The sequence below is a fragment of the Pipistrellus hanaki genome (genome assembly GCF_964339955.1).
Source record: "Pipistrellus hanaki genome assembly, chromosome: 5".
Lineage (NCBI taxonomy): Eukaryota > Metazoa > Chordata > Mammalia > Chiroptera > Vespertilionidae > Pipistrellus > Pipistrellus hanaki.
In genome coordinates, this window is record NC_140507.1 from 5,763,687 (window position 1) to 5,779,449 (window position 15,763).

The 15,763-nt window shown below is 56.0% G+C and overlaps 1 protein-coding gene across 2 annotated transcripts in view; it reads right to left on the reverse strand.

The window, feature by feature from the left end:
* Positions 1-15,763, reverse strand: part of DOCK2 (dedicator of cytokinesis 2) — a 362,595-nt gene that overhangs the window by 1,841 nt on the left and 344,991 nt on the right. The window contains exons 43-51 of one of the 2 annotated variants that reach the window (XM_084884008.1): positions 15,450-15,534; positions 13,893-13,979; positions 8,498-8,674; positions 7,038-7,121; positions 4,459-4,596; positions 3,055-3,182; positions 2,077-2,251; positions 1,021-1,141; positions 641-703 (exon numbers count right to left, since the gene is read on the reverse strand). In XM_084884008.1, coding sequence (XP_084740134.1) covers positions 641-703; positions 1,021-1,141; positions 2,077-2,251; positions 3,055-3,182; positions 4,459-4,596; positions 7,038-7,121; positions 8,498-8,674; positions 13,893-13,979; positions 15,450-15,534 — 1,058 coding nt within the window. The remainder of the gene's footprint in view (positions 1-640; positions 704-1,020; positions 1,142-2,076; positions 2,252-3,054; positions 3,183-4,458; positions 4,597-7,037; positions 7,122-8,497; positions 8,675-13,892; positions 13,980-15,449; positions 15,535-15,763) is intronic. The other variant, XM_084884009.1, reaches the window with a different exon arrangement.

A 15,763-nucleotide genomic window follows, 5' to 3' on the forward strand; every position in this document is an offset into this window, starting at 1 on the left:
CGGACCCTGGCTTCTCTCTCCCCGGAGGCAGGGCCAGTGAGGACAGCGGCGTGACACCCGCTCAGAGTCACACAGACCCCAGCAACCAGCGACCTCTGAGCCTCGGTTTTGACACGAGCCAAATGGGGGGAAGAGCACAGACCCCCAGAGTGCTGTGCGGCCCAGGCTGGTACCCGGGCAGACCCCTCCCTGCAGGGCTCTCCTGTGGTTGGCCGGCAGTGTTGGGGCGGCCCCAGGACGCAGGCCTGAGTCTGAACCCAGCCTCCACACGACTAGCCGGTAACAGGCAGGGGTTGGTGTTCTCAGTGCCTCTTTCCTCATCCACATGGTGCGGCTACTGGCACCAGGCACTTCACAGGTGGGCACTCCACAGGTGGGCAAGGAGGCGGAGATGAAACAGTGGGAGAAGCAGTGGGCACGGGGCCGGGCACCGGTCAGCACTGGGGGAACAGCAGGCATCTTGCGCCGGCCTGTCTTGCTCCTCTCTGCCCTCATCCCTGGCATAGACAGCCTGGCCCAGCGTGGCAGACGCTAGAGGCTGCTGCGTGCTAGATGGCGTGCTCTTGGGCGTGCCACGTGACCAGCGAGGGCCTCAGGGTCCCCCCTAGGAACCAGGAAGGGTCATCTGCAGGCTGCTAACCTCGCCGGACAGTGAATGGGTGACGGGGAGGTACGCAGCATCCACGCATCAAATACTCGTCACCTGGAAGATGCGGTGGTAAGTTCCAGATCCCCAAAGAGAGGGCGGGGCTCAGGGACCCGCTGCTGCCCCCCGGGGAGGCCTGGCTCGCTGAGAAAGCAGGGCCATCTGTGTGATGAAGGCTCTTCCAGTGAATCCTGGGGCCCGGGTGACCGCAGGCCCCCACCCCGGCGCCTGGGGGAGCTCTCGGGGTGGGGAACAGCTCACAGGCCAGGGCGTGGGCCCACCTGGCCGTCTGGACACCCACCCTCCACCCCAGAGCTGGTGGCTCAGGCCATCTCATCTCTACCCGCCTGAGCTGGCGGTGGCAGGGGGCATACCTGGGATGATGGGCATGGACTGGCTGGCGAAACTCATCTGAGAGAGGACGGATGCCCTGGTCGGGACGGCCGCGTGCTCCGAGAGGTTGGTGTCACTCATAAACTCGTGCTTCCTGGAGAGCTGAACACACACACACACACACACACACACACACCACAGAGACTCAGCACGGGGCAGCTCTGGGCCAGAAAGTTAGTGACGAGGGCTCGGACAGGCTTCTGAGGCCCCGCTCCAGCTTCATTTATTCTGTTTGGCATCACTCGGTGCCTGCGTGTAGTACGTATGCACAGGCTGCCCGCTACACAGCTCCCAGGGCGGGGGCAGGGGTGGCGTGTGGCATACGTTTAGACCAGTGGTCGGCAAACTCATTAGTCCACAGAGCCAAATATCAACAGCACAACAACTGAAATTTCTTTTGAGAGCCACATTTTTTAAACTTAAACTATATAGGTAGGTACATTGTTATTAACTTAATGAGGGTACTCCTGAGCCGGCCTTTGCTAAAAACTCAAGGGCACAAAGAGCCGTGTGTGGCTCGCGAGCCGCAGTTTGCCAACCTCTGATTTAGACTATCATGTGAATGACTCCCCTGGGAATTGTGAAACACGGGACTCTTATTGCCACCTCTCCGGGCAGGAGCCACTTCTGGCTGGGCTCCCGCTGCCCTGGAGGAACTCAGCGGGGTCAGAGGTTAGAGCAGTCTGGGACCCGGGGCCCGGGGCCAGCGGGCAGGAGAGGTAGAAACAGCTGGCCCAGCACGGGAGGGCTGCTCTCCCTTCAGTGGGTGAAGCAGGTGCTTCCCCTGGCCTCCCAGAGCCACTTGTGATGGCAGTAAAGACACCCAGGCTGGAGCCCGGTGGCCTGGGTTCAAATCCCGGCTCCACTGTGCTCCGGCCAGAGCTTCACCTCCCTGTCCTCAGATGCCGCCCGCGTCACACCCACCTCACGGCAAAGGGGAGGCTCGGGTGGGGCCATGTCCGGGAGCCCCGGGGACGGTGCCTGCGCACAGTAGGTTTGCTAAGGGTGGCGCTGAGGCAGCCTGCCCAGATGCTCACCCTCTTGAGGTCTGACTCGGCCGCTGCCTTCTCGTCGGCGAACACCACGCTGCTCCGCTTGGCCCGCTTCTTGGACCTGCGCAGCTTGACCTCGGGCAGTGTGCTCCCCGGCGGGGAGATGGGCTCCGCGGGCTCGGCTCTCTGCACCCTGGGGGGTGCCAGTTCCAGGTCGAAGCTGCAGGGCCAGAGGGATGGGGTGGCACTGTGGTTAGAGCCTCCGTGGGACCGCCTCGCCTCGCAGGGACCCGGGCTGACAGGGTGTCACCACGGGCTGGGGGCCGGGAGGGAGACGGCTGACCTGACGGAGTTTGGGGAGCCACTTGCCCAAGTGGCAAACACTCAAAACACAGAGCGAGTCTGGTGGTGAGAAGAGGAGATCGATGAAAGACATGGATCTGGGTTCAAATTCGGGCACTGCCACGTTTTAGCGGAAGGACCTTGGGCAAATCATTCCACCTCTCTGAGCCATTATGTCCTTTGCAGGAAACAGGGGTGTTGGCGGTAAGCTTGTGAGCGACGGGGGTGAGGTCTGAGGACCCCGAGGCACACCCTTGGCCGTGGAGAGCGCTGGACTCACAGTGTCTGCCATCGGAGTGGCTGAGCAGGGCCTGGTGGGCAGAAGGCCCAGGGCGTGGAGGGGAGGAGGGGGGCTGACAGAGGTAAGGGGGTGCAGGAGGAGGCCTCTGTGCTGGGGAGTGGGGAGACAATTCCAGACCCAGGCGGGCTCTGTGGGCTGTGGGCAGGCGGGTCCTGCCGGATCCTGGGGAGCAGCCCCCTTGCCTCTCGGACTGGGAATGCCCCTTTGATGATGGCAGCAGGATGGCAGCCTCCCAGGGTGGGAAAGGCTTTCGGAGGGAAGGGCAGGAAGGTGGGGGAAGGGAGGAGCTGAGGCAGGAGGAGGAGCTTGATGGGGGCGGGGCCAGGGCGCAGGGGGCGGAGGGGGGGCGTGCAGGGGTGCTATACGGGGCAGGCACTGACCTCTCGGGGGTGGTCTTGCTGGGGGTGCTGCAGTCAGAGTTCATGGACGCCATGGAGATGATGGACATCTGCCGGTAGGAGCGCAGCATGGACCGGGGCCGGCCCACCCGCCGGTCCTCAAAGTCAGGCTGCGGGGGAGAAAGGACGATGAGAGCCTGGCCCCACAGGGGGCTGGGAGCTGGGTACCTACCCCCCTTCCTGCTGCCCATCCTCCAGCTGGGGGGAAGGGCAGTTGTGGGGGCAGAGCAGGGCAGAACAGCTCCCTGGCTGGCAGGGCCCAGGGCTGGTTGGATAAGGAATTGGCCAGGGCTCGGGGGAGGTGATCCTAAGTCCTTGCAATTTCCCCAGCGACAGGAGTGTCTTTGTTATTTATGGTGGCCCTTCATGCTAATTAGAAGATTCTGGAAGGTGCCGGCCAGGCCAGAAAGACCAAGGATGTGATGAGAGGGCTGGGCTTTGAGCCCGGTAAGCCCAGCTCAGAGTCCCAGGAGGAATGGGGGCTGGAGATGGATTCCAATCATGTGACCAATGGTTCACCCAATCATGTCTGTGTAATGAACCGGCACTAACAACTCAGGCCACTTAGGCTCAGGTGAGCTTCCTGGCAGGCCACCCTGCATCCAGGGACCAGCCCGGTGGCCAGTGTGCGTGGGACCTTCCAGACCTCACCCTCTGAGTCTTCGCTGGGCTGGCCCTGATGTGGGAGGGGCGTCTTGTGGACGTCACCCTCGGCCAGAGAAAGCTGACCTGCTCTGACAGTTAGCACCAGCCCTGCCCTGACTCAGGGAGCCACTCCTGCACCAGGATACAGGAGACCCGAGGTCCCCTCGGCGCTGCTCCAGGCACTCAGTGCCCCCTCCGGCCTCAGCTTTCCCATCTGGGTTGATGCCTTATGATCCCGCTTCCTGGGGAAGAGGATGAAGATGCTCCTGTGCATACCAGGCTGGCGGCCTCTTTAGTCCGTGGGGCTTAAGGGTGGCTGGAAGCCCTGGCTTTGAGGCCACTGGAGCGGGTGTGAATTCTGACCTGCACTCACTGGTTAGGTAGCCTCTGGCAAGTTACTACCACCCCTGACCCTCCAGAAGGGATACAGGGTTAAATAACTCCTGCCTCACAGACGTGAAGTGAGGACTACATGACCTAGCAGACGTCACATGCTTAGATCAGACAAGGCACATAGTAGGTGCTTCATCCGGGTAGCTTTTATTACTAGCCACAGTCCCTTCAGTTCCCAGGGCCCAGTTTATAATGGTGTTTGTCTGGGGGTGACCTCGGAGGGGTCAAGTGCACCGGGAGGTTCCCCTGATTCATCAGCTCAGGCATCGGGGCCTGCGGGTCCTTCTCCTCCGGTCCCAGCAACCTCCCCATCCCCACCTCCCCCCTCCCCCCCAGGGGCCTCCGCACCATCTCGCGGACACCATACTCCTTCTCCACCTTCACTTTCAGGTTCTTGAAGCACTCCTCCATCCGGTCGTGGAAGGGCCGCAGGTTCTCAGACACCCGCTTCTCGTGGATTTTAATCCCAGCTCCCAGGAAGGGGATCTGGAGAGGAGGGTGGCGGCCAGTGAGCTGGGTGCCGGCCTCAGCGGGGGTCCAGGCTCAGAGGGGCTGAAGGCCTCGCCCTGCTGAGAATACGTCCGGGGTGTTCTGGTCCCCTGAGACCTTCTCACGGGGTCACGGGCTCTGGGAAACAGAGCTGCAGCCTGGGGTTGGCTCTGGACGGGAGGGGAGGGGAGCTGCAGGGGCCTTGCCCAACAGGAGGGCTGGAGCACGCCCTGCAGGCGGGGTGTTTGGGAAGTCTCTCTCTGCAGGTGGCTTCTGGGCGGGGGAGTGTGGGACCAGGGGAGAGGAAACCGGTGATTTGACTCAAGGCCTCATCCAAGACGTTCTGGGCAATGCCAATGCCGGTAGATTAGGGGTTTAAAGAAGTGGTGGAGGAGACAAGGGCAGAGGTGGTGATGTGGGATGTGAGGGAGTTAAATTCCAACTGATTAACAGGGAGGTCACCGGGACCTGTCTGAGGGGGAGAGGTAAAGACACGGGCCACACGGGCCACTGGGAGGAGGGAGAGCTGAGAAAGTATCCTGGCCTTGGGGCAGCAAAACGAGGGCGCGAGAAGGCAGAATATAGGTTAATTGGAAGGAAAAAGGACACGCTTCCATGACTGGAGACATAAAGACATTCCTGCCTCTCTCTCTCTCTCAGATGTCTCCCCGAAGCTACAAGGCAAAGGGGAGAAGAAACCTCAGGGAAGGCAGAAACCTGCCCACCAGACTCAGCGTGTCAGGGGCTGGATGGAGGATGGCCACCGCCCTGGAGCAGGGGAGGGAGCTGTGGTCAGAAGGAGCCATCTCCCCGGGGCAGCCAGGAGGGGCTCAGGAATTGGAGGCCCCTCGTACCCCAGCAAAGGGGCCGAGAGGCCGAGCACAGAGGTGGGGTGGGAAGGCCGAGGCAGGAGCAGTGAGAGCTGACAATCTCTAATCGGGAAAGCGAGCGCTGTGTTTCTGTGGCTGGGCACACAGGAGGGACTCAATGATATAAACTGAGAGGGATGGGGATGAATGGGCGAGGAGGGCCCCTTTGCTGTGTGTAATAATGCAAAAGGGCTGCCTCCCCCCGAGGGTAGGAGCCATGGCCAGGGTGCCTGGACTCTGGGTGGGAGGGACACGGCCCAGGGCAATCCCCTTTTCCTGGCTGAGTGGGTCTTTGTAACATAGTGACCAGGTGAGTGGGGGACCAGCCTGGAGAGGGTGGCCACTAGGGGGCGCTGTCTGAAGAGGCTAACAGCCTTTTTTTTTTTTTTTTCTTTTTTTTTTTTCATTTTCTTTCTTTCCCCCAGCTAAGGGCTTTTAGAAGCCATCTACTACATGCTTTCAAAGCCTCCTTTGTAGTGCCTCTCCATTAGCCAAGATTTCCTTCTGTGCTGTGCGCCTGAGCTCCAGGCTTTGGGTGGGGGACACAGCACTGCGAATCCATTACCAGGGGATGCATGGTGCCCAGTGGGGAGACCCCGGGCCGTGATATGGATTGGGGATGACCCCAACAACCAAACAGGTTTGTGTGACATGGCAGCCCACTCTGGGGCGCCCCAGAATTATCAGAGGAAGGAAACCAAATCAAAGCCCGGCCTTTCTGCTCCCCATGTTGTGTGCGGGTGGGGCGGAGGAGGAGACAGGAGGAATACGATTTTGTGAGTCAAAAAGGCATGAGACCTGGGAAGGCTGGGGCCTTGGGGATGTTGGGGTTCGCAGGTGGCCCAGGTAAGAATGGAGAGAAAATTCCAGACACATAAATGCTTCCGGGTTCGCCCCTTTCCAAGCCTCACTCTGCATAGTTGGCAGAGGCAGAGGAGGACTGAATTAGGAATCCTTATTTTGAGAAAAGAGGCTGCACCCAAAGCTCTGCACTCCCTGATTTCCCTGGAGGGGCAGGCTCTCCCTCCAGCACAACAGCTCCTTTTGTTTGCCGGGTGGGCAAGGAGGGGGAGGGGACTGGCAGCTGCAGACCCTGCCCTGCCCCTGGGCTCCTGTCCTCCAGCTCCTGTCCTCGGGCACAGTCCCCTCCACAGTGTGCCTGGTGGTGGGTGGGTGGCCCCTGAGAGCAGAGGTGTTTGTGGGGCGCTGCCTCAGGCCTGGAGGAGCCTGGTTCTTTACAGTGTGTGCTACCATGGGGGAGTGTCTGGTGGATTGCTCCTTCTCTAGGCAGGGAGAGAGAAGGGAGAGAAAACCCAGGCGAGAGAGCCAGGGAAAGGAGGGGGAAGCAGAGAGAGGAGTAAGATGGGGGTAGAGAGAGAGGAGTAAGATGGGGGTAGAGAGAGAGAAATGAGATGGGAGTACAGAGGAGTAAGATGGGATGCAGAGAGGAGTAAGATGGGGGTGCAGAGAGAGGAGTAAAATGGGGATGCAGAGAGAGGAGTAAGATGGGGTCAGAGATGGGTGCGGGGAGGGTAGAGGCACGGAGGCTCCCGGTCAGCTCTGCTTTACCTGCCACGCAATCAGGTCCTTGAGGCGGCTCAGCTTGTCCTGGTCCTCGGGATGGTCCCTGTTGTAGTCCTCTGTGAAGAAGGCCTGAGGAGGACAGATGGGTGTTTGGGGGTTTCTGTTCACTTGGTGGGCCCCCTGACTCATCTCCCTGGCGCCGAGAGAGGGTTCCACTGGAGAGGGCCAGCAGTGAGGCCACAAGTACTGATGGGGCAGAGACCTAGAGGGACCTACACTGTTTTTTCCTCTTGGAGGCTCAGGTCAGACTCACTGGGAATGGGCCACACACCCCAGGAGAGCAGTTCTCAAAGTGGGGTCCCTGGATCGTCATCAGCAGCATCAGCAGCAAACCACCCATCACTCGGGAACTTGTCAGAGATGTAATTATCAGTCCCCACCCAGACCTACTGACTCAGAACCTGGGGTGGGGGGCACCCAGGTTAATTACAGAGCTCTGTGAGGATCTGACTCAAGTTCACTGAGCAGAGCAGCTCACCCACCACCTCCCTCCTGGTGTGTGAACCTGGCACCCCCAGCTCTCTCAGGGCTCATGTCCTCCATGTGTGCACACACATATGCACACACAGCAGCCCTCCAGGCTGAGTGAAGGCGTGCCAGCCGGGACTCAGTGGGGAACGTTGGGTTAGCAACTGGAATTACTCTGAATTAAATGACTGTGTTGCATTCTTAGTCTCCATCAGCGAATGGCATGGAAAACATACTAGGGAGTTCACTGTGATGGTCACTAGGAGGAGGAGGCCATTACCACCACCCTCCCCGCCCCCCATGTCTCCTGCAGTGTAAGGTGTGAAAATCAAATGAGGACTTTCCATTCCATTTCATTGCCCGGAAAAGCTATGTCCCCCTCCTGAGAAGTTGGTATTTCCCACAGTGAATACTGAGACTCATATATCTGATGGCTTTTCCCTTTTTGCTCTGGACACCAGGAAGCTCAAATAAATAGATAAATAAATCTGTGGCTGCCATGGGTGGGGATTTCTGAAGGGACCATGGACCTGGCTATCTATCTAAGTTGTAATCCTCCTTTTGGAATTGTCCTTCATCCCGTCTGTACTGTCACGGATTCTGGGTTTCATTTCTTTCTCTTTTAGAAGATATTTCAGGTCACGGACTTGGATTCATGGTTTCTCCACTTCACTGGCCTGGCTGACAGTCACCTGGCCCTCTCGGAGCCTTCCCTTGGCAGAGGCGCCTGGAGGTGACACTGGGCTGAGGGGCCCTGTGAGCCCTGCCCCTCCGGCACGGCCCAGTGAGGCACTGAGGGTGGGAAGGAGGTGAGAGGGAGGCTGTGGAGCCTCTGGGAGGTGAGTGGGTTCCCACCAGGCTGAGGGGTCCCTTTAGGGGCAAGCGGCTACAGTAAGATGAGCGACATGCAGCCGTGTCTGGCCCCAGGCCCAGCCCCTGCTCTGACCCCCTGGGGGCCGGGACAGCAGAGCCCTCACCTTCTCGTACTTGGCGAACCCTCCCATGACGGCGGGGTCCACGATCCCGTTGAGGAGCATGGACAGCGGGTTGATGGGGAGGCTCTCGTCACTCTGGTACTGGTTGATCATCATCAGGATCTTCTCGTTGGCCGTGGACATGGTTTCGATGGCGTTCTCCAGGGGGCTGATGGTGGTCTGTTGCAAATGAGATCGGGAGAAGGAGGGGGACTTAGCAGGGCCTTTAAAAACAGATATCAGCCAAAACCGGTTTAGCTCAGTGGATAGAGCATCTGCCTGCGGATTGAAAGATCCCAGGTTCGATTCTGGTCAAGGGCATGTACCTAGGTTGTGGTCACACCCCCAGTTGGGGGTGTGCAGAAGGCAGCTGATCAATGTTTCTAACTCTCTATCCCTCTCCCTCTCTAAAAAATAAATAAAATAAATAAAATATATTGATTTAAAAAAAAAAACACCCAAAACAGATATTGACCTGTGGACCAGGAGGCCAGGGTTCTATTCCTGGTTAGGGCACATGCCAGGGGTGTGGGCTCGATCCCCAGTGTGGGGCATGCAGGAGGCCCATCAATGATTCTCCCTCATCATTGCTGTTTCTCTCTCTCTCCCCCTCTCGGAAAACAATAATAAAATAAAATAAAATAAAATAAAATAAAATAAATAAAATAAAATAAAATAAAATAAAATAAAAAAATTAAATTAAATTAAATTAAAATTAAATAAATCGAAGAAAAACAGACACACTGGCAGGCAGGGATTGATTCCACTGGGGGCGGGAATTCAGATGAGGCGATGCTCCCAGTGGGGCAGAGGCGGCCTGTGATTGGTGGCTCTGGGCTGTCCGCTGCGGGAGAGACCGCTCCCTGTGCTGTGAGAAGGGATTTCCCTGGGGGAGCCGAGGCGACTCCAGGCCTTCGCAGGGGTTTCAGAGGCCGGATGTGCTCCAGGGAGAGGCCCTTCCTTCTCATTACCTGGGAGAACTGCTCTGTAATCCAACCCGTCCGGCATTGCTTGTGCACCTACTGTGTGTGAGCTGTCAGCAGGCGGATCAGAGCAGCTGGAGCCCTGATGCCCCAGCGCAGCCTGGCGTCAGTCCTAAAGCCGGTTGCTGTTCGAGGGGTCACTGTTCCCAGGGGGATTCGGTTTAGTTGGGAAGATAAAGCCCACGGCCTCTCCAACACCCCCAGAAAGCGATATACACAGGATGCCCACCACACGCTCGCTGTGCCGTCAGGGCTCTGGAGTGGAAAACTGAGCAAGGGGCTGCACACCCTTTCCGTGAAAGACCCAGACGTCTGCAAGCCAGACATTCTCTGCTGCAGCCGGGGGACTCTGTGACTGTGGGAAAAGGCATCTCTGGGTAACAGGAAAAGGAATGTGCTGTTGTTCCAAGAAAACAAATCACAACAACAGGTGGCGGGCGGGATCTCCTGCGGGCCGTGGTGCGTTCACCCTGGCTGCACGGAGAGCAGCCCCCCGCTCTGCTGGCTGTTTTCTAGCCGGAAGCCCCTGAGGATGCTTCCCGGCCTTGCTGAGCCGTAGTGGACTCATCGGGGAGACGAGGCCAATAGAACCTGCGCGGAGAATAGCTGGCAGCTACTGCTCCTCCTCCTTCTCTCAGGCGGGAGGACAGATAGCAGCAGTTGTCCTCACCGGGGGAGACTCCCTGGCAGGTGGGGCGCCTCCCTGAGACTGGAGCAAAGGCTGGTGGAGATAATGTGACCCTTGACTCAGCAGAATTCTTTTAAAAAATGTGGCTGCTAGATATGATGGCCATGGGGCCTGTGGGAAGGGAGGAAGCAACCTCTAGAACCGTCCTGGACATCTTTTTAAAGCATCTCCTAAATCTCGGTGCAGTCCCAGCCTCCCACACCTTTCTTCGTTTGCTGTCATTTTTAAAGATGGTGTTGTCTGCAGCAAGGCGGCCCTGCGACCAGGCTCTGCCACTGTCACTGCTGCTTTCTGTCTCACACACACACACACACACACACACACACACACACACACGTGAGCTGGAGCAGGAGGCTCTGTGCCTTCTCGGGAAGGCTGCACCCCTGCAGGGGCTTTGGAAGCCCCATCCAGCCTGGGCTCTAGGGAAAATCTGTCACAACCACGCAGGGAGGGCCCAGCACCGCACCCTGATCTCACAATAGCCTGGCACGGCTGAGACGTGAGGGAGAGTTGCTAAACATGGGAAGTCCTGCTGATTGGCTTTCCCCCCCATTTCTCAAGCGACTTCTGAGTCCCCCGTCTTCAACCTCATTGCAGCCTGGGGAGCCGGGAGTGAGGGTGATGGTGCCTCTGGCTTCTTCTCCTGTCCCCCTCCCTCCACCCTCCACCTCCTGGCATCTGTGTGGCCCAGTGTGCAGTGCTCAGAGCAATGCTGCTGCATGCAGCCCTGCCCACCCTGCCAGGGGGAAACTGAATTATTGGAGAGAAACGCTTTGGAAACAGTTTTAGACCTGGGAGGTGGGAGCATCAGCCGAAGGACGAAGGGAGGACACGAATTTCCTGTCATCAGGGGTGTTCCATGTTCTTCAGAGGCCTGTAACCCACATCCTCTTCTTAAATCAGACCCTCTTAGGACCCCAGGCGCTGCACCAGACAGGCGCTGCCATTGCTTCTACTTCTGCCTCTGGCCACTCGGCAGTTCAAGTCCCACCCTTGGGCCTCAGTTTCCTCCTGTGTGGATGGACAAGAACCAGGGTCTGCAGGCCAGGCTGGGGCTAGTGAGGTTCTTGCAGATGGCATGTGAGGTCTAATTACAAAACTGACTTCAACCGGAGAGGGTCTGCCACCCTATCACCAGCCCCTGTTGTGGGAATGGGATTATCCCACCTATTTGCATTTTTCTCCTGGACTTGGAAGGTTTTTGAACTTGTAGCTGGTGACTGAATGACCTGTAGGGTGGCTTTCCGCTCTGACATTCCATAGTTTTTCAGTCTCCATTTTACAGACGATGGAAACTAAGGCCTGAGACACACCATGTTTGTCCAAAACCTGCAGCTCGTTAATGACCTTGTTGCCTTTGTGTTCCTGACCCCAGGTCAAGGGTTGCTATGAAGGTGGCACATTCTCGGGGCCGAGAGCAAGAAAGAGCCCTCTGAAAGCAGAATCCACACTTGAATCCCATCAGAGAACCCCTCTCTGTACACACAGTCCTGTCATCATGACAATTCACGGAAGACACAGCCGACAAGGCATCGATTCAGGGACTCGCACGCACTCGGCAGGCAGGAAGCTGGTGTCTGAGACGTGCTGACATTTGGGGTAACTCAGCCGGGAGGCCGCTACCCATAAATCCACTCCGGTCAACGTTTTGGAAGTTCTCCCAAACCTTCCCATCAGAAGCCATCAGGAGAAAAGGAGCGAAACAAAAATGTTGACCAATTCTCTCCTGAATCCCAAGTCCCGAAGACAAGGAAACCGGTTCAGACGTGACGGTGTCTGCAGATTGACTGATGGCTATTGGTTTTCTTTACCAAGATTCTCGAGCAGCAGTTACAGGCCTGGGACTAGTCTTTGCACTCAGCGGTATGGCAGGGAACAAAATAGACCAAAACCTGGCTTCCCGGAGCTTATGTTATCATAGTGCTTGAGTGCTTATACCCTAATAGGTTATATTATATGTAATATTCTAGAAATTAAAATCAACATGCAGCCACATTAGATGGTCCATTAGGAGGCGGCAGGTGCTTTGAGAAGAAAGTCAGTGGGGGAGAGGTATGGGGGTGCATTAGGGCTCCCTCTGTTGTCCACAGTCTCATGGGGTCACTGAAGGTCAGGGGGCGCCTTGCTGAGTGCCATTGGAGGAAAAAGCCCAGCAGGGACACTGGGTGACAGCAACAGAGGGGTAGAAAGTTTCACATTCTTCACTCCAGATATGGGATTAATAATAGTATGTACTTTGCAGGGTTTTGTGTTCATGGGATAAAGCCTGACACAGGGCCTGGGCCCTTGTCAAGCTTCGCCTGTGGCAGTCCGTCCCACGAGGAAGAGCACGAATGGTTTCTGACTTTCCAGGAATCTACTTATTGCCGGGGTAGTGTGGGACACGCCGAGGAAGGAGGAGAGAGTGAGTCCAGCCCAGGACCCTGAGGTGAAAGTCAAACCCTGCCTTACTTGCTAACCTTGAACATCCCACTAACCCACTGTACTCCTCAGTTTCTTCATCTGTAAAATGGGAAGAATGGTAGCATTTGTCTCTCAGTGTTGTTGAGGGGTTAAATGAGATCATGGGTGCAAACAGTTTAGCACATCTCAATGCGTGTTAGCCGATATCATCATCATTCTATTTCCCCTGAGGTCCATGCTAGGCCTGTGAAAGGAGACTGGAGGGCCACTGGGCTGCTGGGGTTGGGTGGTCCTGATGCTGATAATACAAATAGCTGGAAAACACCAATCAGATCACGTCCCTCCTCTGCTCACGGGTCCAGGTCATTCAGTAGGAAAGCCGAAGTCCTTGTGGGGGCCCATGAAGTCCTACACGATCTGGTAGCTGCCTCCTCCTCCTCAGCACGCACTGGTGCTGACCCGGACACAAACATGCACTGGCCCCAGGGCCTTTGCACTGCTGTTCCCTCTGCTGGAAAGTCCTCCTCTTCGTATGTGCATGGGCCAGTCCCTGACTCCCCCCAGGCTTTCTCTGGCCACCCCATTTAAATAGCAACCCCTCCAGCATCTCTCTCTTCCACGCTTCTCCAGAATGGCTATCACCGTTTGACACAGGATATATTGACTTTGATGTTTGAGTCTGTCTCCCGCACTAAAACGTAAGCTTCGTGGCAAAGTCTTGAAGGTCTTAGACAGTGCCCTGCTTCTGTTAGGTACACATCACAAATTTGTTAAATGAATAAGACATCCTGAATATGTGCCTGCATTTCAGGCTTCCTCACCAGCATTCTGACGCCCTGTGGCAGCGGAAAGATTCTTAGCTGAGGATGTGCAGACCCTGAAGTACACTGAGAAGTAAAATACATGCAATTTGCATAAGGGAGTTCAGAGATTTGCATTCTAGTCTGAGCTTGCGCCTGTGGGATTTCTCCTCTGTGAGCCTCATTTTATCCAGCTGTAAAATGGGTTCATCGGGGGATTTTGCACATGCACCCTCAGGGGCTCCTGGGTCAAGGAGGATGTGAGGGGTGGTTGAGTGGCAAGGATTCCAGGCCTCTATCTCCCCCTGCATCCCCACAGGAGCTCCCCACTCACCAGCTTCCCTTGCATCAGCTGTCATTTGTGAGGAGGGAAAGCCATCTTCCGCTTTAAAAAAGATCTGAAAGCAGCTAATTGGGATGCTGCCTCAGGTCCCTTCCTGCCCTGGAATTCCAGGACTCACACGGTGGCTTCAAACCAAAGCCCCTGGGCTGGGAGAGGTGCACCCCGGAGGCCCGAGACTCACCTGGGACATGCTGACCACCTCAAACCAGCGCAGGATCCCCGGAAGCTTGTACGCGGTCACGAAGGAAGTTCTCTCAATCCACATGGACTGTGCGGGGGCAGGGGGTGAGAGGGAAGGAAAGCATCACTTAGGAAACATGGGTACCAGACACACGTTCCCGGGCCCCTCTAGGCCCCGGCTTCCCATCCACCCGAGATCAGAACAGGCATTGCAAGACCCAGAAACACACTCACCTCACCCTTGGGAATCCCTTCCCAGAGTGAAGTTTAAGTTTTCCCTGGATTTAGGCCAAGCCAGTTTTAACTAGGGTTTCTAAAGGTTTTAGATCCGTGGTTCTCAACCTTTCTAATGCCACAACCTTTAAATACAGTTCCTCATGTTGGGGTGACCCTCAACCATAAAATTATTATTTTTTTGTCTTTAAAAATATTTATTGTTTAAACTTTACTAAAGCATTACATACGTCTCCTTTTTTCCCTATTGACCTCTCCCCGGCCACCCCCACTCCCTAGAACATGCCCTTACCCCCCTACTGTCTGTGTCCACTGGTTATGCTCATATGCATGCTTACAAGTTCTTTGGTTGATCTCTTACCCCCTCTTACTTACTGTCTTTAAGATAATTATCTCAGTCAATTTGTGACAAATTTATTTTGCTTAAATTTAATTTTTTTTTAAAGCTAGAAAAGTCGAAAAGAATTAAAATTGAATGGTGAATTCTGTCTTTGGCATAACATTATTTTCATTGCTACTTATAACTGTAATTTTGCTTCTGTTAATGAATCATAATGTAAATATCTGTGTTTTCCGATGGTCATAGACTCTACAGCAGTGGTTCTCAACCTATGGGTCACAAGAACCACTGGCAGCGTTGCCTAAAACCATCAGAAAACACAGATATTTACATTATGATTCATAACAGTAGCAAAGTTACAGTTTTGAAGTAGCAAGGAAAATAATTTTATGTTCGGGGGTCATCACAACATGGGGAACTGTATTAAAGGGTCGCGGCATTAGGTAGGTTGAGAACGAGTTTTGGTTTTAGGTAATATTGAGTGCATCCATCTGCATTTCCTGGGGAAGGGCCACCGTGTGCATTCCGTTCTAAAAAGGGCAGTAACCCCCAGATATGAAGAGTCACAGCTGAGGCAAAGAGTGGAGGAGGCCTTGGGTTCCTCATGCCGGCCTTGGCCTTTGGGCACAGAAGGCAGGCCCCGGCTGAGGAACACACATGGGACAGCCAGGGCTCACACCTCCGTGGTTTATGATTGGCGTTTCCAATGCCCCTGCCTCAGCTGAGCACCCTCCCCTCTGGAAATGCCCCTTGGTTGAAAGGCGCATCTCACCAAGGCCTGGGTTGTGTCTCGAGAGTGCACAACAAACCAACAAACCCAATGGAAGGACCAGATTTGGGGTCACTGTGTTGGTAGATGCTGGCTTTCCTTCCTGGGCTGTGGATCAAATCCCCTCCCATTTGGAGGCTGGCAGATGCATGCCCTGCTTGGCAAGGGGGCCCAAGGAATGGTCAGGGCTGTTGCTGGGGAGGGGAGATACTCACTGCAAACTCGTTCTCGGGGTCCACCGTCCCCTTGCGCACCGGCCTGGAGTAGTGGAACCTTTGCACATAGTTAGATTTATAAAAGCTGCAAGACAGGAAGAGGCGTGATTTATAAAAGCACGCTGGCCGCTGACCCAGAGCCTGCCCTGAGCCTGCCCAGTGCGGACCCTGACAGCAAGCTCAGGCCTGGCAGAGTCCTCTCTGCAACGCTTAAAACCAGGCTGTCCTGGCAAGGTGATTAGAAGGTAGACTGGTGTTCCGCCTTCAGGAGGACAGGGCGGCCCTTGGGGCAGCCCAGGAGTTGGAATTCTTAC